Source organism: Pelmatolapia mariae, linkage group LG1 (assembly GCF_036321145.2).
Source record: "Pelmatolapia mariae isolate MD_Pm_ZW linkage group LG1, Pm_UMD_F_2, whole genome shotgun sequence".
Taxonomy (NCBI): domain Eukaryota; kingdom Metazoa; phylum Chordata; class Actinopteri; order Cichliformes; family Cichlidae; genus Pelmatolapia; species Pelmatolapia mariae.
In genome coordinates this window covers 6191452-6219129 of record NC_086227.1, presented here as the reverse complement: position 1 = coordinate 6219129, position 27678 = coordinate 6191452, and the positions used below count along the sequence as shown (strand labels likewise).

General features: G+C 43.3%; 1 protein-coding gene and 1 long non-coding RNA gene across 2 annotated transcripts; one reads left to right on the top strand and one right to left on the bottom strand.

Annotated features, from left to right (window-relative positions):
• Nucleotides 1–46: 46 nt before the first annotated feature.
• Nucleotides 47–3348, bottom strand: LOC134625492 (uncharacterized). The gene is made up of 3 exons (XR_010093732.1): nt 3244–3348; nt 2577–2645; nt 47–329 (listed from the first exon to the last, which is right to left on the bottom strand). It is a non-coding gene; the product is annotated as an uncharacterized LOC134625492 (long non-coding RNA).
• A 25-nt stretch (nt 3349–3373) lies between these two features.
• On the top strand, nt 3374–27622 carry spg21 (SPG21 abhydrolase domain containing, maspardin). Its single transcript, XM_063470706.1, has 9 exons — nt 3374–3519; nt 3660–3722; nt 6584–6745; nt 9013–9093; nt 23511–23656; nt 23744–23852; nt 24380–24487; nt 24586–24726; nt 24941–27622. Exons 2-9 carry the CDS (start codon nt 3660–3662, stop codon nt 25049–25051), a joined length of 921 nt encoding a protein of 306 aa, XP_063326776.1. The 5' UTR covers nt 3374–3519; the 3' UTR covers nt 25052–27622.
• The last annotated feature ends 56 nt before the right edge of the window (nt 27623–27678 follow it).

The window sequence follows — 27678 nt, the reverse complement described above, 5'->3', positions numbered from 1 at the left end:
AGAAACCTAAAGTTTACCTTCAAGGCCCTGAGTACTTTCTCCCACACTGAAAACGCTTGAATGATAAAATTATTTTAAATATCACCTAATAAGACTGATTCAGGACAGATAATTAGTTATTTTAAACCTTTCAGTCCTTCGCACAGAGGGAACAATCTGTCTATTCTCTCCATCTCTCAGCTGGTGCTGGCTCTTCCTCACACACTGCTGAGTTTGTCCTGGTGGATCATCAGCGGTGCAAAACCTCACAGATGATTTGCAGCAGTGGGCTCCTCAGTCCTGACCGGACACTTGCAGGTTTCAGATATGTAAATCAAATGTGTGATAAGCTGCAGGATTCAAACACACTTTTTTTTTAACAATCAGAGAGAAAGAAAAAAAGAGAGAAGGTGAAAGTGCAGGACAGACAGAAAAGTGACAGGCTCAGGTGGTATATAGTACTACAAAACAGCACAAGAGAAGGAGTATTTTCTCTTTGTGTTATTAGGAGTACTAAATAAGATGAGATGAGTTCCCAGTTGCGGCCACATGTTTGACTCCTATGAAGAAAGCACCTTTCTTTTAGCCTAACGAGTGAACTAGTGGATGTTGACAAATGCTAAAATCCGTTTGGCGCGACACCACCAAACAGAGGCAGGAAAATAATCAAGTTTACATTAACAGTGCAATAAATCCTGCTTGTGCCGTGATATTCAGGGCTGAAAACCAGGCCTGTCTATATGTCAGCTTGTTCTGTTTGATATATTATTGACTTTAAATATCCATAAAATCTTCACAATCTCTGTAAGATTAAAGTCAACTTTTGAAAGGCTTTAAAATCAAGTAGAACCTGAACCGTGTTAAGTAGGCTACTAACATCACTAATGTCAGATAACTTTGCCAACATGTGGCCAATAGTAATGGTTTAATGATCTTCTTAAAACATTTGTTTCGCCGCATAAATAAGTGACATAAAACGGAGTACAAACCGGATTCCAAAAAAGTTGGGACACCAAACAAATTGTGAATAAAAACTGAATGCAATGATGTGGAGATGGCAAATGTCAATATTCCATTCAGAATAGAACGTAGATGACAGATCAAAAGTTTAATCCGAGAAAATGTATCATTTTAAAGGAAAAATATGTTGATTCAAAATTTCACGGTGTCAACAAATCCCAAAAAAGTTGGGACAAGTAGCAATAAGAGGCTGGAAAAAGTAAATCTGAGCATAACGAAGAGCTGGAAGACCAATTAACACTAATTAGGTTAATTGGCAACATGATTGGGTATAAAAAGAGCTTCTCAGAGTGGCAGTGTCTCTCAGAAGCCAAGATGGGTAGAGGATCACCAATTCCCACAATGTTGCACAGAAAGATAGTGGAGCAATATCAGAAAGGTGTTACCCAGCGAAAAATTGCAAAGACTTTGCAGTTATCATCATCAACTGTGCATAACATCATCCGAAGATTCAGAGAATCTGGAACAATCTCTGTGCGTAAGGGTCAAGGGCGTAAACCCATACTGGATGCCTGTGATCTCTGGGCCCTTAAACGACACTGCACCACAAACAGGAATGCTACTGTAAAGGAAATCACAGAATGGGCTCAGGAATACTTCCAGAAACCATTGTCAGTGAACACAATCCACCGTGCCATCCGCCGTTGCCAGCTGAAACTCTACAGTGCAAAGAAGAAGCCATTTCTAAGCAAGATCCACAAGCTCAGGCGTTTTCACTGGGCCAGGGATCATGTAAAATGGAGTGTGGCAAAATGGAAGACTGTTCTGTGGTCAGACGAGTCACGATTCGAAGTTCTTTTTGGAAATGTGGGACGCCATGTCATCCGGACCAAAGAGGACAAGGACAACCCAAGTTTTTATCAATGCTCAGTTCAGAAGCCTTGCATCTCTGATGGTATGGGGTTGCATGAGTGCGTGTGGCATGGGCAGCTTGCATGTCTGGAAAGGCACCCTCAATGCAGAAAAATATATTCAGGTTCTAGAACAACATATGCTCCCATCCAGACGTCATCTCTTTCAGGGAAGACCCTGCATTTTTCAACAAGATAATGCCAGACCACATTCTGCATCAATCACAACATCATGGCTGCGTAGAAGGATCCGGGTACTGAAATGGCCAGTCTGCAGTCCAGATCTTTCACCTATAGAGAACATTTGGCGCATCATAAAGAGGAAGGTGCGACAAAGAAGGCCCAAGACGATTGAACAGTTAGAGGCCTGTGTTAGACACGAATGGGAGAGCATTCCTATTGCTAAACTTGAGAAACTGGTCTCCTCGGTCCCCAGACGTCTGTTGAGTGTTGTAAGAAGAAGGGGAGATGCCACACAGTGGTGAAAATGGCCTTGTCCCAACTTTTTTGGGATTTGTTGACACCATGGCATTTTGAATCACCATATTTTTCCCTTGAGATGATAAATTTTCTCAGTTTAAACTTTTGTTCCGTGATTTATGTTCTATTCTGAATAAAATATTGACATTTGCCATCTCCACATCATTGCATTCAGTTTTTATTCACAATTTGTTTGGTGTCCCAACTTTTTTGGAATCCGGTTTGTACTTACTATTAAAAGCTTACTCTTCTGCCGTGCTATGAATCCTGGGATAGCGTGGACAACGAAGGATACACCCGACCCATCTTCAAATCCTGGGAATAGGCGGACGCATTTGTTTTTGTTGTTGTTGTTTTTTTTTTGCAATACATTTATTGAATAACAAAAACATGGCATAGTACAGACGTCACAAACAGACAAGTGCAGATGAAATAAATGAGCACAAAAAAGGACAAACAGTAAAAATAAGTAAATTGCCAAACAAAATTAGATGAAATGTGCAAAGGGTTGACATTTAGTTTTTCGATATTCTTCATCTGCTCCATTTCTGCAGCAGCCTTTGTTGCCTCGCTGTGACATAACCAGCTTTCAAATTGGTCTTCTCCGAAAGATTCGCCCTCTGAATTGGGAGACTACACAACACTTCATGTTTGAAAAACGTCGTCATAGATTCACTCTTGCTGTTTTGCTTCCACCGCAATAATATCACGCTTCCTGCACAGCTCTCTCTCTCTCTCTCATTGTGCTCCTAGAACAGTTTACCATCAAAAATCTGTTTTCTGCATTATTTGCTTGTTTATTGGTCTACTGCAGAATATTTTTAAGGTAGTTGTCTGCTATAAAAAGCCAGGCCAAGAAAATCTCCTTCATGTTTTTCTGTGTTTTATCCTCATCACAGCAGATAATACAAACCTGGAGCAGTTACACCATATTTGCAGGGGGCGTTGCGCTAAAAGCTTTCGATCCATTCTTCATTAAACCAATAGACGAAGAAGAAGCGGTGCGGGGGTGAACGCGGCAGCCAGGAGCTTTTACGGAAGTGTGTGAAAGCAGAGTCACATGAGCAGGCGGCCGCCCAGGAGACGGTACCCCGACATGGACCTGGAGTCTCGGATACGGTGACTGACATCCACGGGTAGCACGGGAACAGCAGCGTCACGGCGTCTCGGGCCGCGGTGAACATCTGTGGTAAGTCATCTAGCTTGTGCTCTCGTGCAGTTAACCGCGGAGCTAACAGCGGATAGCCGCGGCGGGCGGTGTTTGCTCCCCGAACCTCCCCCGGCCGAAGCACGCCGCCATCCTGTGACTGCTACTTTGTGTGCCCACAGATGGACGAGATTAAAGTGTCTCCGGACTACAACTGGTTCAGAAGCACGGTGCCACTGAAGAGAGTGAGTACACAGAGCTGCTCGGCCCACTGCGTCATTAAGGAAGTACACACTTGTTATGTCCTCTCTATGTCTGCGAGGAAAAACAAACTCGCATGCAGTTAGAAGCCAGGTTACTGTTTAGTACAGGTGCATGGCGGAGACGGGCTGGAACCGAAACTATAATCTGAGCTCACCGAGGCCTTCTGCTCCACTGAACCACAAAATGAAGAAAAAGCCATTTTTATTTAACTTTTGTGCTGGATTGAGCAGCATGAAAACAAAAATGTCAGTAGGCAATCTAGAGTTTGCACATGTAGTTCGACTAATTAGAAAATGATTGTTAAATAATTTTGGGGGGAAACACACTTTGCGAGCATACCCTGGAGGAGTCGGGGAGAGTTTAAAGTACAGGAAGTGGCATTAGAAACACAACTTTGAGGTTTTTTTAACGTCTGTCCTAAATTACAGATCCTGATTTTGATGTAAGACAATTTAGACTTTTTTCTTTAATAGTTTTTGAAATGCTCATGTTCGAATCTGGCCTCAGACTTTAAAGTGTGGAAAAGTGGGTGGATAGGCCTTTAGAAGTAAATGTATGTGATATATGAAGGTATAATTTCAGAATCATCATCATCCATGTCCGAGTTTTCAGAGATGACTGAGCAGGAAACGCTCTAAAAACGTTGTTTGGAGCTGGAATGACTGAAAGGAGAGTTGTTTATGTTGTTATACGTGTTTCTGACATGGCAGTGTATTTCATTTTGAAATGTCACAGTGATTATGACAGAGCAGTGTACATGAATACATGGAGGGTTACACGTGGACGTGCAAGCATTCTTGTGGTCAGATCACCAGTCGTGTGCTCGGTGTGACCTTTGGCACTGAGCATGACAAAATCTCATATGATCCACAGGATTTTGGTGCAGCCGCATTTGAGTTGCACCACAAACTAGTTTTACTACATTAGTACTTTAGTACAACTATGTACTAGTATGTACCACATTTCCCCCCTCGATGTGTTAGAGCTGCTCTTCATCGCGACATCTTCTCTTTAGTTCCAGTGACACTCCTCCAGGGAGAGTCACAGCAGCTTAGTGCTGCTCACTCTAACACACTGCTGCTGCTGGTGCTGTCTGAACATGGGCTCAGTCTGTCGCTGTGCCAGGAAATAGTTAGGTTCCAAGTGGTTAGTCTGTGAGCTACTGAATGCCTGGCTGTCCTCAGATCTGCTGCTTTTCTGCCACTGCAGACTTCCTGCTTTGTTGTCATGTGAGCACTGAAGGCTTCTGTCCTTAACACATGTTGGTCAGTCAGCCATCTGTCACATGGTCACATTTATACTGATGTTGTGTGCTCACAGGGCCGCTGCTTTCAGCATCACGTGTTCGGACAGCTAAACTAGGGCGGCATGGACGATTAAAAAATCTTTTGTTTCCAAGCTTCATTTAATCCACAGCTGTGCAGTGCCCATATTTGTGCAATAGAGAACATGTGTGAGAGTAAAAAGTGTTCAAATTCAATTCAATTTTATTTGCACAGCGCCAAATCACAACAACAGCCGCCTCAAGGCGCTTTATATTGTAAGGTAGACGCTACAATAATACATACCCCAAAAATCATATGACCCCCCCCCCCCCCCTTTAAGCAAGCACTTTGGCGACAGTGGGAAGGAAAAACTCCCTCTTAACAGGAAGAAACCTCGGGTAGAACCAGGCTCAGGGAGGGGTGGCCATCTGCTGCATCTGGTTGGGGTGAGAAAAGAAAGACAGGATAAAAGATATTAGATAGAGATTTAGCTACTAGCCAAATCCAGTGGAGTGGTTTGGTTTAAACTAGAATAAAACCAACAATGTTCTTAAAAAATTATATATTTTAAAATAAAATAATTAAACATACTAACCAAAAATGGGTTTTAATCTAGTTTAAACCAAAGCACTCCACTGGATTTAGCTACACTTTGGACAGTGTTTCCAGAATGCAGTAGCTAGCGAGCTGATTGGAGACCAAAACAGCCAATCAGAATTTTTGCATCCGAGTGTGTGATTGGTTGGGTTTTATTTGGCACATTTATAACAGAGAAATGAATGAACAGAAAAAGTTGAGTGTGCAGGGAGCAGAGATGTTGAGAGTGGGAGTGACACACACTGGGAGCAGGTCTGCAGATGTCTGTCAGCACACAGAGATCTGAGCAAGAGCAAATGCCAACAACTGAGCGAGAGGGGCTGTTATTGTGTGTGTGTGTGTGTGTGTGTATATATGGATAATAGCAAACACTGAAATACATTTCTTGCAAGCAGCAATGAATTTTCTTCACTCAAAATAATTTTCTCCTCAAAATGCAACATTTGTATTTGCAAACATTATGTACGTGCACTCAGAATAGAGGCACAAAAATAACGCTATATACTGATGCATCCATCAGAATGTGAATGCTGGATAGAAAGCACATGCATAGAAAAATGCTTGGGTAGAGTAGAAGCAGCCTGTTTACCGTTTACTGCTGCATGGTTATATATGTAACATGAGCCAGGCCTGCAGCACTTTTACCACTTATTCTGTATTTAGTGAACACTGTAATAAAACTCCAACACGGATACATGTAGTGAGCATTTAGTTGCAGATGGGCGGCACATAGAATGGCCAACAAAGAACGTGGCATCACATTCACGGTGAATGATGAAATTAATATAAAATGTACAAAAATCAGAATTCATAATGAATGTTTTTGAAAAACAGATGTGAGTGTATGGGCTCAGAAAACGGCAACTGTAAAATGTTTGGTCTTCATGACAACCTCGAAGAGCTGCAGTCTTTCTGTTGGCATGTTGTTTTAAATAGGCAGCTGGTCTCTGTCTGTCACATGGCTGTGCTTCTTTCCTCAGATTATTGTTGATGATGATGACAGTAAGGTGTGGTCACTGTACGACGCTGGGCCAAAGAGTGTCCGCTGTCCCATCATCTTCCTCCCTCCAGTCAGCGGCACAGCGGAGGTGTTCTTCCAGCAGGTGCTGGCTCTGACGGGCTGGGGCTACAGAGTCATCTCGGTGAGCTATCCCGGTGGACTATTGTGTGCAGTAACTCAAATTTCTTTGGCAGTTCTTTGAATGACAGTTGTTACTGGAAGATGAGACACTCTGCCACAGTAGCACAAAGCCTCAGTCGGGATTAGGAGTGGGTTTCGATAATTGATTTTCCAATTAAAATCAATTTTACCTTGAATAAAGCAATATCGATTCATTAAATCCTGAATCGATTTTTAAATATAAATGTATTTTGCCAGAAACACCAGAATCTCAGGTTAAACTACGGGTGGGCGGTATAAACGGTATACGGTAGAAACGATTTAAATCTGGCCCACGGTAGAGATTTTGACTATACTGCTCTACCGCGATAGCGCATGTTGATGGTGTCATCAAGCTGCGCCTGTTTTGGACGAAAGCATGGCAGCGGCTGCAAGCAGTATCATCTGCAAATTATGCCAGGCGACAGTAATAGCAAAGAGACTAAGTACTTTTGGAATATGGGGAAAGCCAAAAACTGCGCTTCCTCCAGTTCCGTACCATTGATTCATTTATGCTGAATTCTCCTCTCTATTCCCATGCAGCAGTATATTAATAACTAACCTTGTATTGTGGATGGATCATCTCAGTTGTTCTCCTGACTGAAGTTTGGTCCTTTTATAGCATCCTGCCATGCGATTGCATTTGTCCCTAACCATCAGACCCCCACGTTAACTTCTATTGAGTGGGAAAAAAAGTTAACGTTTGTACTCTAGCTTCAGTGTTTATATTACGCTAGCATAGCTGTGTAGCTAGCGATCACGTAGCACATCATTATATACCAGCTAGTCCAACTTCAGTAACCCTACAAAAGTCACTGCTGTTTAGTTTTCTGTCTTCATTTATGTTGGAAGTGATAGCAGAGCTGTACGTTTTAATTTATTCAGAAATCTTTCAGTCATAACATGCTATTTCATGTTTCGGTGGAAACTAGCGTGTACTACATAAAATCGGTTCGAGGTCAGTAAGCACAACCAGAATTCATACATAAGGCGCACTGTCGATTTTTGAGAAAATTAAAGGATTTTGCCCCTTGTAGTGTGGAAAATACGTTATACAGAAGAACAGAATATATCACGATATATATCGTTACCGCACATGCTTCAAATTATACCGCGATATGGATTTTAGGCTATATCGCCCAGCCCTAGGTTAAACCTCACAAAACTCTTTCAACAACCACCAAACAGCTAAAACAGTAAATGAGAGCAGGTAAATGGATTCAGCACAAACACAAAGCGTGGACCCGACGCATCAGGTGCATCTGTGAGATGTCAGCTTTCTCACAAGACTGCACGTACACAGATTCTGATGCTGCAGGTTTTGTCACTCTCCGACCAAAATTCACTGAACCATCAGCAAAAGAAGATTCAAACTACACTTCATGTTTGATAAACATCGTCATGAATTCCCTCTGACTTTTGCTGCTTTGCTCCCACCACGATAAAATCACACTCCCTGAACAGCTCAGTTTCCTCTCTGTTTTCTGTATTATTTCCTTGCTAATTACCCACCAGTCAAACATTGTGTACATCGCTGTCAGCCGCTGTTTTTTTTTGTTTTTGTTTGTTTATTTGTTGTTGTTTTTTTAATGACTTCCGACAAGAAAGCCTCATTTCTGGTGTGTAATACTGAAGAAATATAAACTTTTTAAAATTATGCCAAATTGCAAAACGCTTAGCCATGTTTCTAATAAAACCTCTGTAACTTTGGTCTACTTCACTTCAGCAACATCAGGTAATATTCATATGTTGATTCATGGTTTTCTTTCATTTTTGTTAACCTTAAAAATATTCTGCAGTATATCTGTTATAAAAAGCCAGGCCAGGACAATCTCCTTCATGTTTTTCTGTTTTATTCTCAGTTACTTTGACACAAGGCATCTGCTGTGATGCTTAGACCTCTGATGAAGTCTCACAAGTGTCAGTACTGATAAATGATCAGAATTATATTATTAAAATTGGATCTAATCGAGTCGTGGATTGAATCGAATCGGGACCTTGTGAATCGGAATCAAATCGATTCTAGAAATCAGTGACGATACCCAGTCCTAGTCAGGAAGTTGTGAAACTGTGGGAGTGTGTCTGCCGCTGAGTCAGGGACATGCTGGACCTGCTTGAAATGTTCATTGCTAACCCCACACAGTTTATTCCAAGTACAAACTTACTAACCAGATAATCAGACTGCTGTTGGAATATGCCTGACACCACTAACTGAATGTGATGGAGTTGTTTTGGTGCTGTGATTTGCAGCTGCAGTATCCGGTCTACTGGGATCTCATGGAGTTCTGCGATGGCTTTAGGAAGCTTCTGGATCACCTGCAGCTGGATAAAGTAAGGCCGTACTTTGTGTTGTGTTGACGCTGACTGATCTGTATGTAGACCAGGGTTGTGATTAGAGCTGCTACAAACGATTATTTTGATAGTCAACTAGTCACTGATTAGTTTTGCGATGAGTCGTCTAATCAGATCATGCATCCATTGGACGTAAAACGTACAGCTTATTACACCAGCATCCATCTGCTCTTATATAACTATCATTAGCTTACAGCTTGAAGTGTTTAAGGTATGTGCTAACTAAAAATAAAGACAAGATGATAGTTTATTAAACTTTTAATGAAATTTGCAGATTGTCTCTGTGGAGTTTAACCCTTTAAAACCGGTCGGAGCGGGCACGCTCCGTTTTGCGCAAATACTTTTAAATCCCAGTAGCACTGCAACCACGTAAGCTAGCGCAATAATTTTTTTTGCATATGAAACTGGAGGAGTTGTACTTACATCTTATGCCATCAGCTTGTCCTAGGTCACAGTTTCCTTCCACATATAGCTTTGCAAAAACTGCATAAAAAGCGCTTGCAGCAACAAAAACATAATATTCCAGAAACACGCTTTGCCGATCCGATCAGCTGTTCATAACACTTCCTAGGTTGGAATAGACCTCACCGCGAACTATCGCATGTCCGCCATTACCTGCCCGAAACCGGAAGTGACGTCATTTTCGCGGAAATGTAGTCTTTTACCATCAGGGCCTCATGAGCCTATACTGTTGTTTTTAAAAGTTATCTTTGACTTTATGACTTTCTGTGTCGTTTCTGGGATCCTTAGGACTCATATTGCACTGCTGGAAATAGTTTATTTTGATGCATATGCTGCTTTTTTGCAAATTTGCACTATAATATTTATTTTTGTTTTTCCTGCAGTATATAAAAATTGGTGTATTTCAAAAATAAAACTATGAAGACACTCAAAATAAATTTCCTGTGGTGGGAAACTAGTTTATGCAACTTTTTTGTATTTACAATTTTGAGGGATAAGCCTCTTAAATTTCTCTAACTAGAAATATATGTTAAAAAAACTAAAACCATTTTCAATTTTTTTTTTTTGCAATTTATTTTTTTTTTGCAATTTATGTAATTACTATGCACTTAATGCATACATATTATTAAAATTTGGGCTATAACGGTTGTATTGATGTATAGCAACTTGAAATGCTCCCAAAAATGGCACTACAACATGTAAATATATAATATAAGCTCCGGCGGACTTGGTTCTATGGTAGGTCTTAAAGGTTTAATAAACTCAGCCGTCTGCTCCTTGCTATCTAAAATATAACAGGACATTGAAGTAAATTCTCTACCATCTCACATTTCAGTTTAATCAGTTTTCTGTTTGACGTTTATTCAGCTGTGTTTAAACTATAACTTTAATCTCAGCCAAACCGATTTATTCAGGAACAAATAAAACAGAAAAAGCCAAACAATTACATTTTAAATTATCTAAATGACTTCTATATCAAGTTTAATCTGAGTAGCGAAAGACTGCGCAGAGTCTGAAAACGATGTGCTGGGAGTTCACTGTTCTTGCCGGCTCTAGGGAGCCTTGAACCCCGGGCTAGCTATCGAGCTGGTGGGTAGCAGACGTCTCCGAAAACATCGGAACACTTTTGCAAACATGTGATGTCTTGACAAACCGGGCAGATATTTTAAGTTTACACTGCTACATTCTCGCCTGAAAATATCTTAAAAGTTTATTTCATGGGGGGGCGCTCGTGTGCAGCTATGGAGTAGACGTGTTTTCTGAGCTCTCCGTGCCATCTCACTCATAAAGTTGCACTTTAAGTTTATTTCTAGCTGGGTAGTTTTAAAATTTGTTTCGTGGACTGCCGGAGTCGATCTTTTGTCAACATGCCGAAGAAAGATGAGAGCCAGAGGGATACGTCCAAGGCGAGCCAGTCGGCGGCTGGTAATGATGCCATATTAGCGGCTATCGCTAAGCATGGAGCTGAGCTTTCGAAAATAACCTCGCTTGTGGACGGGTTAAAGAAGTCGGTTGAGGGCCGTCTCGATGCAATTGATGCAACGCTAACTTCTCTCCAGAAGAAATATCATGAGTCTGAGCGCCGGTTTGAAGACCTTGATAAAGCTATGTCCGCTAATGATAGCCGATTAGCAAAGCTTGAAGCATCGTGCAAAGAGCTACAGGTGGCTAACACTCTCCTCAAAGCCAAAGTCAACGATCTGGAGGGGCGCTCTCGCCGACTCAATGTGAGGATTGTGGGAGTTAAGGAAGGGGATGAGAAAGGCAACCCAACCGACTTCGTTGCTAAGCTACTTCCAGAGCTTTTGGGTCATGAGAACTTCAGCAGGCCGATAAAAATAGATCGAGCCCACCGTAGTCTGAGACCGAAGCCACAGCCCAATGAACGGCCACGTGTCATCATTGCTAAAGTCCACAACGACCGGGATGTGTTTGACATATTACGACTCAGCAGGCAACGGTCTCCTCTGCTCTACCACGGCGACAGAGTCTCCATTTTCCCTGACTACACGGCGGAGGTCTCGGCGCAGCGGCAGGCCTTTGCTGGTGTAAGGAAGCGGCTGACCGACGCCGGTGCTAAGTGCTCTCTTCGCTTTCCCGCAAAGCTCCAAGTCGACTATAACAACACATCGAAGACTTTTATGTCGCCGGAGGAAGCTGCACGGTTTGCTGACTCCTTAGGCCCTGCAAATGACTAATAATTCATAAGTGACTTGCTAATTTCACGACATATTTACACACTTTGCGCATTTTTTGTTGTAATGTTCTCTACCCAGCTATGTTGAATGTTTTGATCCAACATCCTTGTCCTCAGTTGATTAAGGCACAATATAAAGGTTTGTTGGTGCGCATACTGTGATTTACATATTGTAGAGTGCATGTCTTTCCCGCACTGAAGCGGTGTATAGTGCCTATTCTGCCTATTGGGTTCCGCCTCTACAGTATTTGTGTTATGTTCCGATTTTGGGAATATCCATCTAGATGTTTGGGTTGGATCTTTTGTATTTTGTGCACAATTTTGTTTTTTTATGTTTGTTAAATAGATTATATGTGGGGCGCACGGGGCTCCATGGTTTTTTTTTTGGAGTATTAGCGTTCGGTCAGGCTGGCCCTGGTTCCCGGCTGCCTCCCTGTTGGATATTGGGGTTGTTCCGCTTTCTTCTTTTTGCGGCGTGGGGGGTGGGTGAGTGTCTTCATGTTTCTAATTATGTGTCGTTTTCTTTTTTTTTCTTTTGATGTAAGTGCCAGCTCTTTATTTGCCAAATGTCAAAGCCTTCATTTTGTCCTTCCACACTGTCGTAAGTCATCTACTCACTTAATTTGAGGATGAGCCACATAACTTTTACCACCTGGAATTGTCGGGGTATGGGCAAAGCTCTTAAACGTGGTAAGGTATTTTCGCATTTAAAATCTTTGTCTTCTGATATAATTTTTTTACAGGAGACCCATATCCATCCTTCAGAGCAGAGGCGATTAAGATCGGTATGGGTGTCACAGGTGTACCAGTCCACCTTTTCTTCCAGGGCGAGAGGGGTTGCCATTCTTGTTCGCAGAACTATTCCTTTTATATTCAAAAATCAGACATGTGATCCAGGTGGGAGGTTCATACTTGTTACAGGTACGATCAACTCCATCCCTGTAGTCCTCTTGAACATTTATGCCCCTAATTTTGATAATCCTGACTTCTTTAGTAAAGTATTCAATCTTGTTTCACAATACAATGACCATAATATCATTATCGGTGGTGATTTTAATTGTTATTTCGATCCATTGTTGGATAGGTCCTCTGCTTCCCTGGCCCCAACTTTGAGAGCTGTTTCTGTGCTCAATACTCTTACTAAATCTTTGGACTTGGTTGACATTTGGAGGCATCAACATCCGTTAGAAAAGCAATACTCTTTCTTCTCCCCTGTCCATGGCAGTTTCAGTAGAATTGACTATTTTCTTATTGATTCCAGGCTTATTTCGAAAGTGGTTAGTTCCACTTATCATAGTATTTTAGTTTCGGACCACGCACCTCTCTCAACGGTAATTGACTTTAACCTCTACACCTCCCAATACAATTGGAAATTCAACCCCTCTTTATATCTAAATGTCTCTTTTACGGATTACCTATCTACTAAAATTGCAGAATTTTTACAATTCAATGATAACGGTGTAGTTTCAGACTCAGTTCTGTGGGAGTCCTTTAAAGTCGTTATTAGAGGTCATATTATTGCTTATCAAGCTTCTCAGAAAAGGGACAAACTCAGGTTGCGTGCTAATATTGAGGCAGAGCTGGCTGTGTTGGAGGAGAAGTATCGCGATACTGGGGCTGATGACACACTTAATACCATTCTAAAATTGAGATATGACTACAACCACATGTTGGGGGAGCAGGTCATGAATTGTATTCGCAGATTAAAACAGAAGCATTTTGAGCTTGGTGAAAAGGCTGACAAGGTTCTTTCCAGACAGCTAAAGGGCATTCAAGCTGATAGGGCGATACACAGAATTCTCTCTTCAACTGGCCAGTTGCTGTCTGATCACAAACAGATAAATGACAGATTTCGTAGTTTTTATAGTCAGTTATATACATCTGGTACCACTGCCACAGTTACTGAAATCACTAATTTTCTTAATGCTTTAGACATCCCAACTCTTTCTGATGTTGCACGGGGTTCACTCGATGCAGACTTTACGCTGGAGGAAATTAGAATTGCAATTTGCTCCTTTCCTAACGGTAAAGCTTGTGGCCCGGACGGTTTTGGGATTGAGTTTTATAAGACACATATTGACGTTATTGCTCCCCTGCTGCTCCGGATGGTAAATTGCTCAGTGGTAAACGGCTCATTCCCTCATTCTTTCTATGATGCCCATATTTGTCTCCTCCTGAAAAAAGACCGAGACGAAACTAACGTTTCATCCTATCGTCCCCTAAGTCTTCTCAACTCAGACCAAAAAATAATCGCTAAAGTCCTAACCAACCGGTTAAATAAGCATATAGGCTCTTTAATTCATCCTGATCAATCGGGTTTTATCCCCAATAGATTTTCTTTCTCAAATACTAGATGTCTCTTAGATGCAATGTACTCAACGACACTGCCCAATTCTGCGGTGATTTCACTTGATGCCCAGCAGGCTTTTGATCAGGTGGAATGGACTTATTTGTTTGCCACTCTTGACAAATTTGGTTTTGGGTCGAAATTTTTGAATATGGTTAAGTTGCTGTACGCTTGCCCTCGTTCCTCGGTCCTTACCAACCATGAGAGGTCGCTCCCGTTCCTCTTACACCATGGGACCAGGCAGGGTTGTTGCCTCTCTCCAACGCTTTTTGCTTTAGCTCTTGAGCCGCTGGCCATTGCCATCAGAGCCAATTCCCATATCTCTGGTATAAATTGTGGTACGTCAGAGTACACCATCGGTCTGTATGCAGATGATATCATATTGGCTCTTTCAGATTTAAAGATCTCCCTTCCTCCTCTTCTTAAACTGATTGACAGCTTTGGCCACCTATCAGGGTTCACCATTAATTGGAAGAAGTCTGTTCTTATGCCGCTGTCGTCTGGTCTGGGCCGTGATTTCCTGTCTAGTTTGCCCTTTAAGGTCTCCCAGGATTATTTTTCATCAGAATCAGAATCAGAATCGTGTTTATTGGCCAAGTATATGTGCAGACAAATACAAGGAATTTGGTTCCGGTAGATGGTGGCTCTCAAGCACAGCAATGTAAAAAACACACACACACACACACACACACACACACACACACACACACACACACCTATATGTACATTACGCATGCATACACATACATACACAAAGCTGTGTGAACCAACTATAAATAACTAAACTTATGTACATAAAATACAGAAATGAAATGAGGTGGAATGAATACTACAGAATGTACATAAGGTGCAGTTGCAGTCTGGCAGTGGGAAGCAGTGTGACAGGTCAACTGTTTAGGAGGGAGATGGCGAGGGGAAAGAAAGTGTTCCTGTGTCGGGTGGTCTTGGTTTGCAGGCTTCTGTACCGTCTGCCAGAGGGCAGCAGGTCAAAAAGTCTGTGTCCAGGGTGTGAGGGGTCTGTGACGATTTTCCCTGCCCGTTTCCTGGTTCTTGAGAGGTACAGATCCTGGATGGAGGGCAGGGGGGCACCGATGATCCTTTCTGCTGCCCGTACAGTCCGCTGCAGTCTGCTCCTGTCCTGTTTAGTGGCTGCACCATACCAGACTGTGATGGAGGAGCACAGGACAGACTCAATGACTGCAGTGTAGAACTGGATCAGCAGCTCCTGTGGAAGACTGTACTTCCCCAGTTGTCTCAGGAAGTACATCCTCTGCTGGGTCTTTTTGAGGATGGAGTTGATGTTGGTCTCCCACTTCAGGTCCTGGGAGATGGTGGTACCCAGGAACTTGAAGATCTCCACAGTCGACACAGGGCTGTCTGATATGATGAGGGGGGGCAGAGTTGGGGGGTGTCTCCTGAAGTCCACTGTCATCTCTACAGTTTTAAGAGTGTTCAGCTCCAGATTGTGCTGACTCATCACCATCCTGAATGAGGCCAATGACGGTGGTGTCATCTGCAAACTTTAGGAGTTTAACAGCCGAGTTCTTGGAGGTGCAGTCATTAGTGTAGAGGGAGAACAGTAGTGGTGAGAGGACACATCCTTGAGGGGCACCAGTACTGAGGGACCGAGTTTCAGAGGTGATCTCCCCCAGCCTCACTTGTTGCTTTCTGTCTGTCAGGAAGCTGGTGATCCACTGACAGGTAGCTGGAGACACGCTGAGCTGGGAGAGTTTGGAAGAGAGAAGTTCAGGCACGATGGTGTTAAAAGCCGAACTAAAGTCCACAAACAGGATCCTGGCATAAGTTCCCGGGCGGTCGAGGTGTTGCAGGATGTAATGCAGCCCCATATTCACTGCATCATCCACCGACCTGTTTGCCCGGTAGGCAAACTGCAGAGGGTCCAGCTGGTGGCCTGTAATGTCCTTCAGATGGGCTAACACCAGTCGTTCGAAGGATTTCATGACCACAGACGTCAAGGCGACAGGTCTGTAGTCATTCAGTCCTGTGATGGTGGGTTTCTTGGGAACAGGGATGATGGTGGAGCGTTTGAAGCAGGATGGAACTTCACACAGCTCCAGGGATCTGTTGAAGATGTGAGTGAAGATGGGAGCCAGCTGTTCAGCACAGGTCTTGAGGCAGGAGGGTGAAACACCGTCTGGTCCGGGGGCTTTCCTGGGCTTCTGTTTCTGAAATAGTCGGCTCACATCCTCAGTGTGTATTCTGAGTTCCAGGGAGGAGGAAAGGGGGGTGGGAGGTGTGATGGAGGTCGTTGAGTCTGGATTGGAGAGGGTGGTGGCGGTCGTTGAGTCTGAAATGGGAAGGGTGGTGGTGGTCGTTGGGTCTGGATTGGGGAGGGTGGGGGTTGTCGTTGAGACTGGATTGGGGAGGGGGAGGGTGAAGGGGGGAGAAGTGGAAGGTGTGTTGGGGGTCATTGTCTGAAGCAGTGTCTCTGGGGAGGGGAGGATGAGGCGTGGGAGTCTGTCCGTCTCAAACCTGCAGTAGAATGTATTTAGCTCGTTGGCCAGGTCTTTGTTTGCTTCAACAGTGGGTGGGGGGCGTCTGTAGCTGGTGATTTCCTGCAGGCCCCTCCACACTGACGCAGGGTCGTTGGCTGAGAGCCGTTCTTCCAGCTTCTGGGAGTAGATCCTTTTAGCTGCTTTGATCTCCTTGGTCAGTGTGTTCCTGGCTTGCTTGTACAGGGCCCTGTCACCACTTCTGTAGGCGTCCTCCTTAGCTTTACGAAGATGTTGGAGTTTAGGAGTGAACCATGGTTTATTGTTGTTGTATGTGCAAAAGGTCTTTGTTGGCACACACACGTCTTCACAAAAACTGATGTATGATGTCACAGTGTCCGTGAGCTCATCCAGGTTCTCAGATGCAGCTTTAAAAAAACAGTCCAATCAGTGCAGTCAAAACAGTCCTGTAGTTCCTGCTTTGCTGCGTTAGTCCACTTCTTCACAGTTTTGACTACAGGTTTGGCACATTTGAGTTTTTGCCTATAAACTGGAATAAGATGGACCATGCAGTGATCAGAATGTCCCAAAGCTGCCCGGGGCACAGAGCGATAGGCATCTTTTAGAGTGGTGTAGCAGTGATCCAGTATGATGTTGTCCCTGGTGGGGCAGTCTATATGCTGTCTGTATTTAGGGAGTTCGTGGTTGAGGTTTGCTCTGTTAAAATCCCCAAGGATAATTGTAAAGGAGTCCGGGAATTTCCTCTCCAGGGTGGTGATCTGGTCAGCCAGCTCGCACAGTGCGTTGTTCGCGTTGGCCTGAGGAGGGATGTAAACTCCGACCAGCATGAAGGAAGAAAACTCCCGCGGTGAATAAAACGGTTTACAATTGATGAAAAGACTTTCCAAGTGTGGGCTGCAGTGTTTCTGTAACACTGTGACATCAGTACACCAACCTTCATTAATGTAGAAGCAGACTCCACCACCCTTTGTTTTCCCTGAGAGCTCCGTTTCGCGGTCCGCCCGGTGAAGTTGGAAGCCCGGCAGATTTAAGACAGCGTCTGGGACACGCTCACTGAGCCAGGTTTCAGTGAAGCAGAGGGCAGCAGAGCGTGCAAAGTCCTTGTTAGTCCGGTTTAAGAGCAGTAATTCGTCGACTTTGTTTGGAAGAGAGCGGAGATTCGCGAGGTGAATGGAGGGGAGTGCCGTGCGGAATCCTCGCCGACGTAGTTTCACCAGTGCACCAGCGCGGGTCCCCCGTCTGCGTCTCCTCCAGGAGCCACAGAGAGCTGCTGCGCCTCCAACTAAAATCTCCAAAAAACTTTCCGGGTTTGTGAAAAATGGATAAGAACTATAGTGAGACGACTGCCTGATGTTTAGCAGTTCATCTCTGGAGAAAGTGATGTGGTCTGAGTGACCAAAAGCGCAGAAAATAAACAAAAACAAGAAAAGTGCGAGAGAGCGCAGTACCGAGGCTGCCATCCGCGGCGCCATCTTGAAGTTATTTATACCTGGGTATTAACATCCCTAGGAACTCAAAACTCCTCTTCAGGCTTAATTATTCGGTTCTAATTGATGAGCTCAAGTGTATGATAGATAAATGGAAACTTCTCCCACTTTCAATGATTGGCCGTATCAATATAATCAAAATGGTTGTGCTCCCTAAATTCACGTACTTATTCCAGAACGTTCCTATTTTTCTCAGGTCCTCCTTTTTCAAAGCATTGGATGCCATTATCATGCCTTTTGTTTGGGCCTACAAGCCCCCCCGCATCTCGAAGTCTCACTTGCAAAAGCCCACAGACGAGGGTGGTCTGGGCCTTCCAATTTTCAAACATTATTACTGGGCCTGTAATGCTAGAGCCTGGGTCTTTTGGAATCTGCCTACAGTTGGTGATGCTTTGGGATGTGGGTCCAGCCCCAAATGGCTCGAAATGGAGCTTAGCACAGCTATCGAGCACACTGGAGCATCCTTACCAGCTATTTTATTTTCAAAATCGGTTACTACTAGTATATGTGATGACTTTATTCTTTGCAACTCCGTAAAAATATTGAACCAAATTAAGAGAATCTTGAACCTCCCGGAATTGTCAACCTTTGCCCCGATCTGCCATAATCCTAGTTTTAAGCCTAGTACAATGGATGCTGCTTTCAAACAATGGCCTGTTAAAGGGTTAACTGCTATAAAAGATCTTTATATTGACAATCATTTTGCCTCTTTTGCTCAACTTCAGACAAAGTACAATCTCCCTACAAGTCATTTCTTTCGGTATTTACAAATTAGGAATTATGTCAAGCAAGCGTTCTCGAATTTAGATACTATCCCCATGCAGCATGTCTTTTACAATATAATGAACGAACCTCCCACCTCAAAACACTTAATCTCTCGGCTTGTTAACCTTTTTTCTTCGGCAACCTCCTCTTGCCATATTAAAGAGGCTTGGACAAGGGACACTGGTTTGGATATCTCTGACGGTTTATGGGCTGAAGCGTTAAGCCGGATAAAACTGTGCTCTGTTAATGCCCGGCTTCAGTTAATTCAATTTAAGGTAGTCCATAGGTTGCACTATTCCAAAACCAAATTGAACAAGATTTTTCCTAGTGTTTCCCCCAAATGTGATAAATGTAAACTTGTGGACGGTACTCTTGGCCATCTTTTTTGGTCCTGTTCTAAGCTTACTGCCTTCTGGACTAGTATTTTTAGTTTTTATAGCACTGTTTACAATAGGCAACTGCATCCTGACTGTCTTATGGTGATCCTGGGCTGCTCCGGCAACTCCTTGGCACTTCCTTTTGCTGTGCAACAGGCCCTTATGTTTGGTTTGGTACTTGCCAAACGTCTGATTTTGGGTGAGTGGAAATCTGCCTCCCCTCCCTGCTTCAAGAGGTGGCTCGAGGAGATGGTCTCCTGTTTATACCTGGAGGAAATTCGGTTTTCTACGTCTGACTCCATGGAGAAGTTCAAGAAGATATGGGGGCCCTTTATAGACCACATTAAGAAGGACAGTCCACGCCCTGGGTCCTGACCATGTTGTTTTAACTGTTATCATTCTGAGCTGTTGCCCATAGCTGTTGTGCAACTGCTCCTCCTAACGATCTCTGGATTCGAACTTCAGTGTGGATTGGACTCACTGGATTCTGAGTTGTTTGACATGTATACTATTTGCTTTTTTCTTCTCTGCTGTTCCTAACACGTGCTGGCCGTGTTTGTTTTGTTTTGTTGGGGGTTTTTTTGTTGTTGTTTTTTGTTTTTGTTTTTTTTTTGTCCTTATTGTCTGTGTTCCTCTGTAAAAAAAATTTGAAACTTGCATAAATAAATACGTTAAAAAAAAAATAAAAAAAATAAAATAAAAAAGTTTATTTCATGACCCAGAAAAAGTAATATTAAAACTAAGTAGCTGCCGCCATTGTTGGAAACTGGAATTGGCTGGGCCGTGCTATGAATTGTGGGATAGGTTGGGCCACAAAGGATACACCCGACCCATCCTTCAAATCTGGGGGAAAAGGAGGACGCATTTGGATGAGTCTTTGAATTTGGACGGCCTTTGTCACGTCACTGTAACGCAGGGGTCCCCAATCCCAGTCCGCGAGGGCCAGTGTCCCTGCAGGTTTTAGATCTCACCCTGGGTCAACACACCTGAATCACACGATTAGTTCATTACCAGGCCTCTGGAGAACTTCAAGACACGTTGGGCGTTTCTCAATATGCGTACTTGTGCGTACTTGCGTTCTCGTGTACTCGTGATACGTCATCAGTCGGAGACCAAGTACTGTTCCAATTCGAAGTACGCATCAAGCCGAGAACGCGAAAAAGTCCCGGATGTGTTCTCGCTCCGCCCGTTTTATCGAGCATGCATCGGTGGTGACTTGTGTGGACTTGGTACAGCTAAATATCCCAGAATGCATTTCGTCCAAAACTCAACAGCGGACTCCCGGCACTTCGTTTTCAACACCCCCCCCGCTCGCGGTCTTCTCACTACTCAGGTTAAAGAAACCCCAGCAGCTGTCTATAGTATTGAGTGTCCACTAAAATAAAAATAAAAGCGTTCTAACATCTCACCTGCTTGTTTTTATTAAGGTATGTACACGTATGTACATGTACACTATTTTTATTAATAGAGGTTTCACTACTGAGGTTAAAAATGATATATAAGTCACTTAGATCACTTCTAAATGTTAATGTTTGGTTTATTTCAGTGTTTTATTTGTTCCTGAGTAAACCGGTTTGGCTGTGATTAAAGTTAAGCTTCATAACATGTTACTCACAGTTAAATTAAGAGGGGACGGCAGTAGAAACTCCGGACCTGTGACATCATCACGTACGCTGGTGTTCCAATTGTACAAATCATGAGTCCGTGCTCGCGTTCTCGGCGAGTCCGTACTCCCGTGCGTTCTCAGCCAGTACGTACTCGCCGAGAACGCGAGTACATACTCGCGTACTTGAGAATTGAGAAACGGCCGTTGAGAAGGTAATTCATCCATTTAAATCAGCTGTGATGGATCAAGGACACATCTAAAATCTGCAGGGACACCGGCTCTCGTGGACTGGGATTGGGGACCCCTGCTGTAACGTAACGGCCTACAAGTACGGCCTACAAGTGCGGCCTCCAAAAGATGTGGCCCTTAAATTTGGACACAGCTACAATACCGGAGACTGCTTCTTCTTCTTCTTCTTCTTTGGCATTAGAGATTGACAGACCACGTGACTTTCGCGCATTGCATGCCGGAAACCCGTGGCAAAACAATCAAAGTACCGCATCAAATGCAAGCATTTGCAGCACCACAAAACGTTCATTCGCCGGTTTCAATACCTTCTTGCTTTTTCTTTGCCCCCCAAAAGAGGAATGTACAAAACGAAGGAGAACAATGCCGGACCGTACAAAGACAGACTCGACGAAAAGGCAAAGAAAAGGTACGAGGAAAAAATCAAAGGAGTGAAAGGGTCAGACCCTTAGGAGCACACAGAGTGGACGAAAGACGTTAGCGTGCTGCCCAACTTTCACCACGCTCAGATTTATAATTATACGGTTCTTGGAGTGAGTGCATACACTCATGAAGTTTTTAGTAACTTCAGGTCACTGCAACAAGCCCAGGTACAGTTTACCGACGGATGGGTACAGGACCTTGAAATGCACCGTGTAGAACACAAGACCATCGTACGTATCGTAAGTTTACCAGTCTCACAAATCGTCTTCATAAATACACATTCATTAACCGTTTATTAATATAACCTTTGAGCTCAACGGTAATTAATTAGTAGTGGAAATAATTTCTGGTACGCATTACAGAAATGTAGCAGTGACAATAATATTGTATGTTGTAATCGTACTGGGCAATTAGTGATACAAAAAACTGTTTTATCCTGTGAATAAAAGTATATGTTTTTGTCAATGTACCGTGGTAATAACAGAAGCGAAACGCAATATTCTGTCAGTACAATTCACTATTTATGCACAATAAACAAAGGAGCATAGCGCGACAATTTCTGTTCAGCGCCAGACTTGCTTGTAACCTATATCACCAATTATGTTATGAAAAATGACGTATTAACTACTACAAAACACTTACCTTTGTGGAAATGCTTGGAGCAGACTAACATGTGAGCTGGAGTGTTCTGGGACATTATATTTGGTCTTTGAATGGCTGCAATCCAGGCCATCGGTCGGCTCTTTTTTACTTCGGAAACATGGCTTGAACAATTTCTCTTCAACGACGTAATCCGATAACAACCGATCTCTTTACCCGTCGGCTTCCCGTGGCTGTCATGCGACCGGCTATTGCAGTTAATAATACAACAGCTTCTTGCCATTTTTTGTTTCTTTTTATCGCTGTGTAACTGATTTCAATTGAAAGCCTGCTTGCGCTAGTACTTCTTGCCACGGATACCCACAATCCTTTGCGGTTTTACCCCTCAATGACGTCACATTTTCAATCTCTTTAGACGGCAGCTGGCATCCTTGTACATGCAGTGCTGCCATCTTCTGTTTCAGTCCGTTATTACACTCTTAAATCCTACTACTTATTCCTGCACCTTTCAGGATCTTACAAAGCATCAATTTAGCGACTATTAAATTAGTCGTCGACGATTTTGATAGTCGACATAATCGTGACTGGTCGACTAATCGTGGCAGCCCTAATTGTGATCAAACAGTCCTTCCACCTCCTGCTGATAACTTTACCTCAACTGTGGTCAAGACTCTGACTGCACTGGGCTCTGTAATAATCATTGTTTTTAAACTGCACTGTCACCTTATCACAGTAAGAACTCATAAATGACTACACACAGACAATATTAGGGAAGGCTGTCGAGTTTTGAAATCCCTACACGCTGGTGTCCGTGTCAGTCAGGCTTCAGTCGGCTTTTATCCTGCTCAGTGGATTTGGCCAAAGCAGTTATTTGCAAAAGTACTAAAACCGCAGCTTATGAGTGCGACCACCCTGACGGTGAGCTGAGAGCAGGACTGGAGGTCATGCAGAACTCTGCCAGGTTCTAAAACACAGGTAAGGCTAATGAGCAGTGTGCTTCAGGAACCACCACAGTGCCCCCTTGTGGTGAAAGCAATTCCTGCACTCTGCAGATACTCCATTGTGATAGACAGTCTGTGTAATGGAATCCATTCACACCAGAGCCAGAACTGCTAACAGTGGCAGGCGTGTGGATGTAATCATGACATGAATATGGAGACAGAGCTATCGTCATGGTCATCTGAATGGCTGGAACTGCGACCTCGTGAAACACCTGCTGTTGGACACCACTGGCACTCGCCATTATGGCCACAGTATAAACAGATGTTTACCCAAAACTAGGATAGCTTTCACTCATTCCTTCTGTTTACTGTTCCCATGTTGTTTTTAACTGAACATGTATTAAGGTGCAGACCTCATGGCCGGTTTGAGGTGTGCCTCGAGTGTGTGATGGTGTTGCTGTGGCTCTTCAGGTACATCTGTTTGGAGCATCTCTGGGAGGATTCTTGGCTCAGAAGTTTGCTGAGTATACACACAAGTCTCCCCGAGTGCACTCTCTCATCCTCTGCAACTCATTCAGCGACACCTCCATCTTTAACCAGACATGGACTGCAAACAGGTGCTTTTGATGGATGGATGACTGCATGCATGGATTGATAGATCAAAGTGTTTGATCAATTTCATGTGTGTTGGTGTTGTCCCTCAGTTTCTGGTTGATGCCAGCGTTCCTGCTGAAGAAGATTGTTCTGGGAAACTTTGCAAAAGGACCCGTGGACCCTAAAATGGCAGATGCAATTGATTTCATGGTAGACAGGGTAAGTGTGTGTGCGCGTCTGTTACTTTTACAGTGTTGTTACCACAGAATACCCTGCTGCTTGATCAGCTTTTCAAAGGCAAAGATATTTCACTTTGCTAAACACGGTGTTCTTTCAGGCTGAAGAATAGGACCATCAGTCTCATAATGCATCATATTTACAGTACTGTGCACCCCTCATTTCTGTGTTTTATTAAGAAATTGGAACATAGGTGCAACAGTTTATTAAAACATGTACAAATATATACAGAAACCCAGTATATGAGGCTGATACAATTCTTAAACCTCAATATTTGATTTGAGCACCTTTATTTATCGACACAGCCTGAACTCCTGCCAACAGCTTTCTTTAAACCAGTGCAGTGACATTCCTTATGCTCCATCAGCCGTGTCTGAATAGAGCCAGAGGTGGATGGGTGACCCTCCGACTGCCCTTTATGCTCAGCCAGTCGCACTCAGACTGTAAGCAGCAGTAAACGTGTAACCTTTGTGCACCTCTCTCCTGTGTCTCCCCTCCTGGTCCCGCAGCTGGAGAGTTTGAACCAAAGTGAGTTAGCATCGCGACTAACGCTCAACTGTCAGAACTCGTATGTGGAGCCACACAAAATAAAGGACGTTGCTGTGACCATCATAGATGTAAGTGTTAAACCAGAGTTCTCATGAAGTATAGCAGAACCCATTCGGCTCTGTTCCTGCTCCTGTCACCTGATGTGGTGTTTCCTCTGGATGTTGAGGTGTTTGATCAGAGCGCTCTGTCACTGGAAGCCAAAGAGGAGATGTATAAGCTGTATCCTAACGCCAGAAGAGCGCACCTGAAAACGGGAGGAAACTTCCCGTACCTGTGCAGGAGCGCTGAGGTCAACCTCTACATACAGGTAGGCTCCGTTTCTTCCAGGTCTGTTTCCTGTGTAGCACTTTTCCACAAACACATTCTAGCCAAACTTGTCTTCTGAAGGCAGGATAGTTGGTTGCAGCTTTAGATGACGGAGGATGAGGATGATTTTCATATTGGATGAGCTGTGCTCGCTCACTGATCATGTTGTTGTGTGTCGTACGCTGTCAGCTGATGTTGTTTTAACTTGTCTACAGATTCATATGCGCCAGTTTCATGGGACAAGATACGCTGCTATAAATCCTGCCATGGTGAGCGCTGAGGAGCTGGAGATGAGCAGTAACCAGGACTCTGAAGACTACCAGTGAGCTGGCATCCACCTTTGCCCGTCTCCACAGCTCGGGTCTTTCTGAGCAGATTTCACAGGACGTTGGCAGATTTTCTGTGGAGTTCAACAGCTAACCAGCACGTAACCTGAGATTATTTTTTATTGAACAGATGAAGCAATATTTTGATTAAAAAAGACCTGGACATAAATGGGACTTTTGCACTGCGCTTTGCTTAAAAAAACATCTAACACTCTGCCTTATGTGGAATGATTCTGTGTCACTTGTACTGCCTGGACTGTGTTCACACCTGTTTGGGCACGGAGGATAAATTGTAGTTAACACCAACCAGCAGTAAACTGGTCTCATGTTAATAGCAAGATGAACAGAAAGATTCATGGTGTATATCTGAAAATGTTTGTATAACTCCTTAAGATAAAATTACGTTTTTGTCCAATGTATTTGTCACATGTACAGCTGTTTTTTTTTTGTTGTTGTTTTTTTGTCTCATGGACGTGAAAATACACTTTACTTGGTTTCTGTAAAATGTGAGCAGTTGGACTCTTAAGTGACACACGAATGTTGTGGACAACTTCACTAATGCACAAAGCTTTTCTAGCTCATCCCAAGTCATGAAAACGTTATCATCTGGACTCTGAAATCACCCCGAGGATTTAAAGTCTTGTCACACAGTGACACCAGGGGTCTGACAAATAGAACCAAAACAGTGCAGTTTGACACAGTGCTTCTCAGCCTGGGCACATGCTGAGTGAGGAATCCATCCCCGTGCACAGGTCTGAACACAGTCCTCTGTGGTGAAGAGAAGTCCAGCAACATCTGTTGTGGAGCAGCCTGAGACCTGTGCCTGTGCAACTGTGCCTGCCCTCTGCCTAACAGTGCCTTATAGCATTTTTATAAAACAGACATACTTCTACACTGAAATCTGTGCAAAAACTCATGGTGCTGTAAGTAGACCTGTAGGGAAAAGCACATTTAGTTGGTTTTTATCAGATCTGACAGGTGGGTAACCAGTGGGACATAGTTTCATGTCCCATTGGTCAGGGTTGAAGTTTATCTTGCCCCCCAACTCTACTTCGATCTTTTTTTCAAAGTAACTGCCTGAAAAATATCATGAAGCGACGTGGCGGGATTTGCTTCTAAAAGGTCTGCAACACAGTAAGTGCTGGGAGTAGTGGTGCTATAGTCACTGTAACAGGAGACAGACACATCCCCGGAGACGATTACACTTTGTGAGATTGAAATAAGCACGTTTCAGTGACAATGGCAACTACAGCCACTTCAGGTGAGGCTGTGTGAAGTAAAAAAAAAAGTAAGAGAAGTGTCAGCTGTCTAGATGCTGTAAATACATTTAGGTCCAGAAATATTTAGACGGACATTTTTCTAATTTGGGTTCTGTACATTATGAATTTTAAATTGAGGAGCTAAAGCATTTTTTGTACACAATCCCTTCGTTTTAGGTGCTCAAAAGTAATCGGACAAATTAAATGACAGGAAATGAAATTTCTAATACTTGGTAGAAAACCCTTGAAGTTTTTCATTCATGGACATCACCAGATGCTGGGTGTCCTCCTCTTTTATGCTCTGCCAGGCCTTTACTGCAGTTTCAGTTGCTGTTTTTTGTGGGCCTTTCTGTCTGAAGTTTCGTTTTCAACAAGTGAAATGCTCAGTTGGGTTAAGATCAGACAATGGACGCTTCAGAATTCTGTCCTGTGTCACATCATCAATAAACACCAGTGTCCCAGTGCCACTGACTACCATGCATGCCCAAGCCATCATACTGCCTCTGCCGTGTTTTAAAGGGGCTGTGGTATGCTTTGGATCATGAGGTTTTCCACGCCATCGCTCTGGTAGAGGTTGATCTTGTCTTCATCTGCCAAAGGATGTTTTTCCAGAGCTGTGCTAGTTTTTCTTTTTTTTTTTTTGTTTAGATGATTTTCAATCTGGCTTTTCTATTCCTGAGGCTTATGAGTGGCTTGCACCTGCAGTCTTCTCTTTATGGTAGACTTGGATATTGTTATTCCTACCTCCTGGAGAGTGTTGTTCACTTGGTTGGTTGTTGTCAAGGGGTTTCTCTTGACCATGGAAATGATCATCCACCACTGTTGTCTTCCGTGGATGTCCAGGTATTTTTGCATTGCTGAGTTCACCAGTGCTCTCTTTCTTTCTCTGTACCAAACTGTAGATTTTGCCACTCCTAATATTGTAGCAGCTTAACCCTCCTGTTATGTTCGTTTCCAGGAACACCAATTATGTTCCTGGGTCAATTTGACCCGGGGCATGTTTACCTATCTAAAAGTGTCAGAAACACTGGCATTGATTATTTTACAATTTTCTTTTATAATTTTGATTTTTTTTAGTTTTCTGTAGTGATGCAGATGACATGTGACATCTCTTCTGTTCTGGGTCAATCTGACCTGCAACATAACAGGAGATGGCTTGTTTCACCTGCATGGAGATCTTCTTTGACCCCATGTTGCCTGTTCACAGCAAAATTTGACACATGATAGCATCACACCTCAAATCAACTCCAGCTCTTTTATGACATTGATAATGACAGAACATACCCTGAAAGGATACACTGAAAGCTGAGACTCAAACCATTATGTTCATTATATAACTATATTTGGAATGTTTCAGTAAAGAGGTTA

Excerpts from the sequence above, each read along its gene's own strand:
- spg21 (XM_063470706.1), top strand. The coding sequence starts at position 3,660 with ATGGACGAGATTAAAGTGTCTCCGGACTACAACTGGTTCAGAAGCACG. Across the intron at positions 3,723-6,583 it reads GCACGGTGCCACTGAAGAGA|ATTATTGTTGATGATGATGA; the intron begins GTGAGTACACAG and ends TTCTTTCCTCAG. Across the intron at positions 24,727-24,940 it reads AGGTCAACCTCTACATACAG|ATTCATATGCGCCAGTTTCA; the intron begins GTAGGCTCCGTT and ends ACTTGTCTACAG.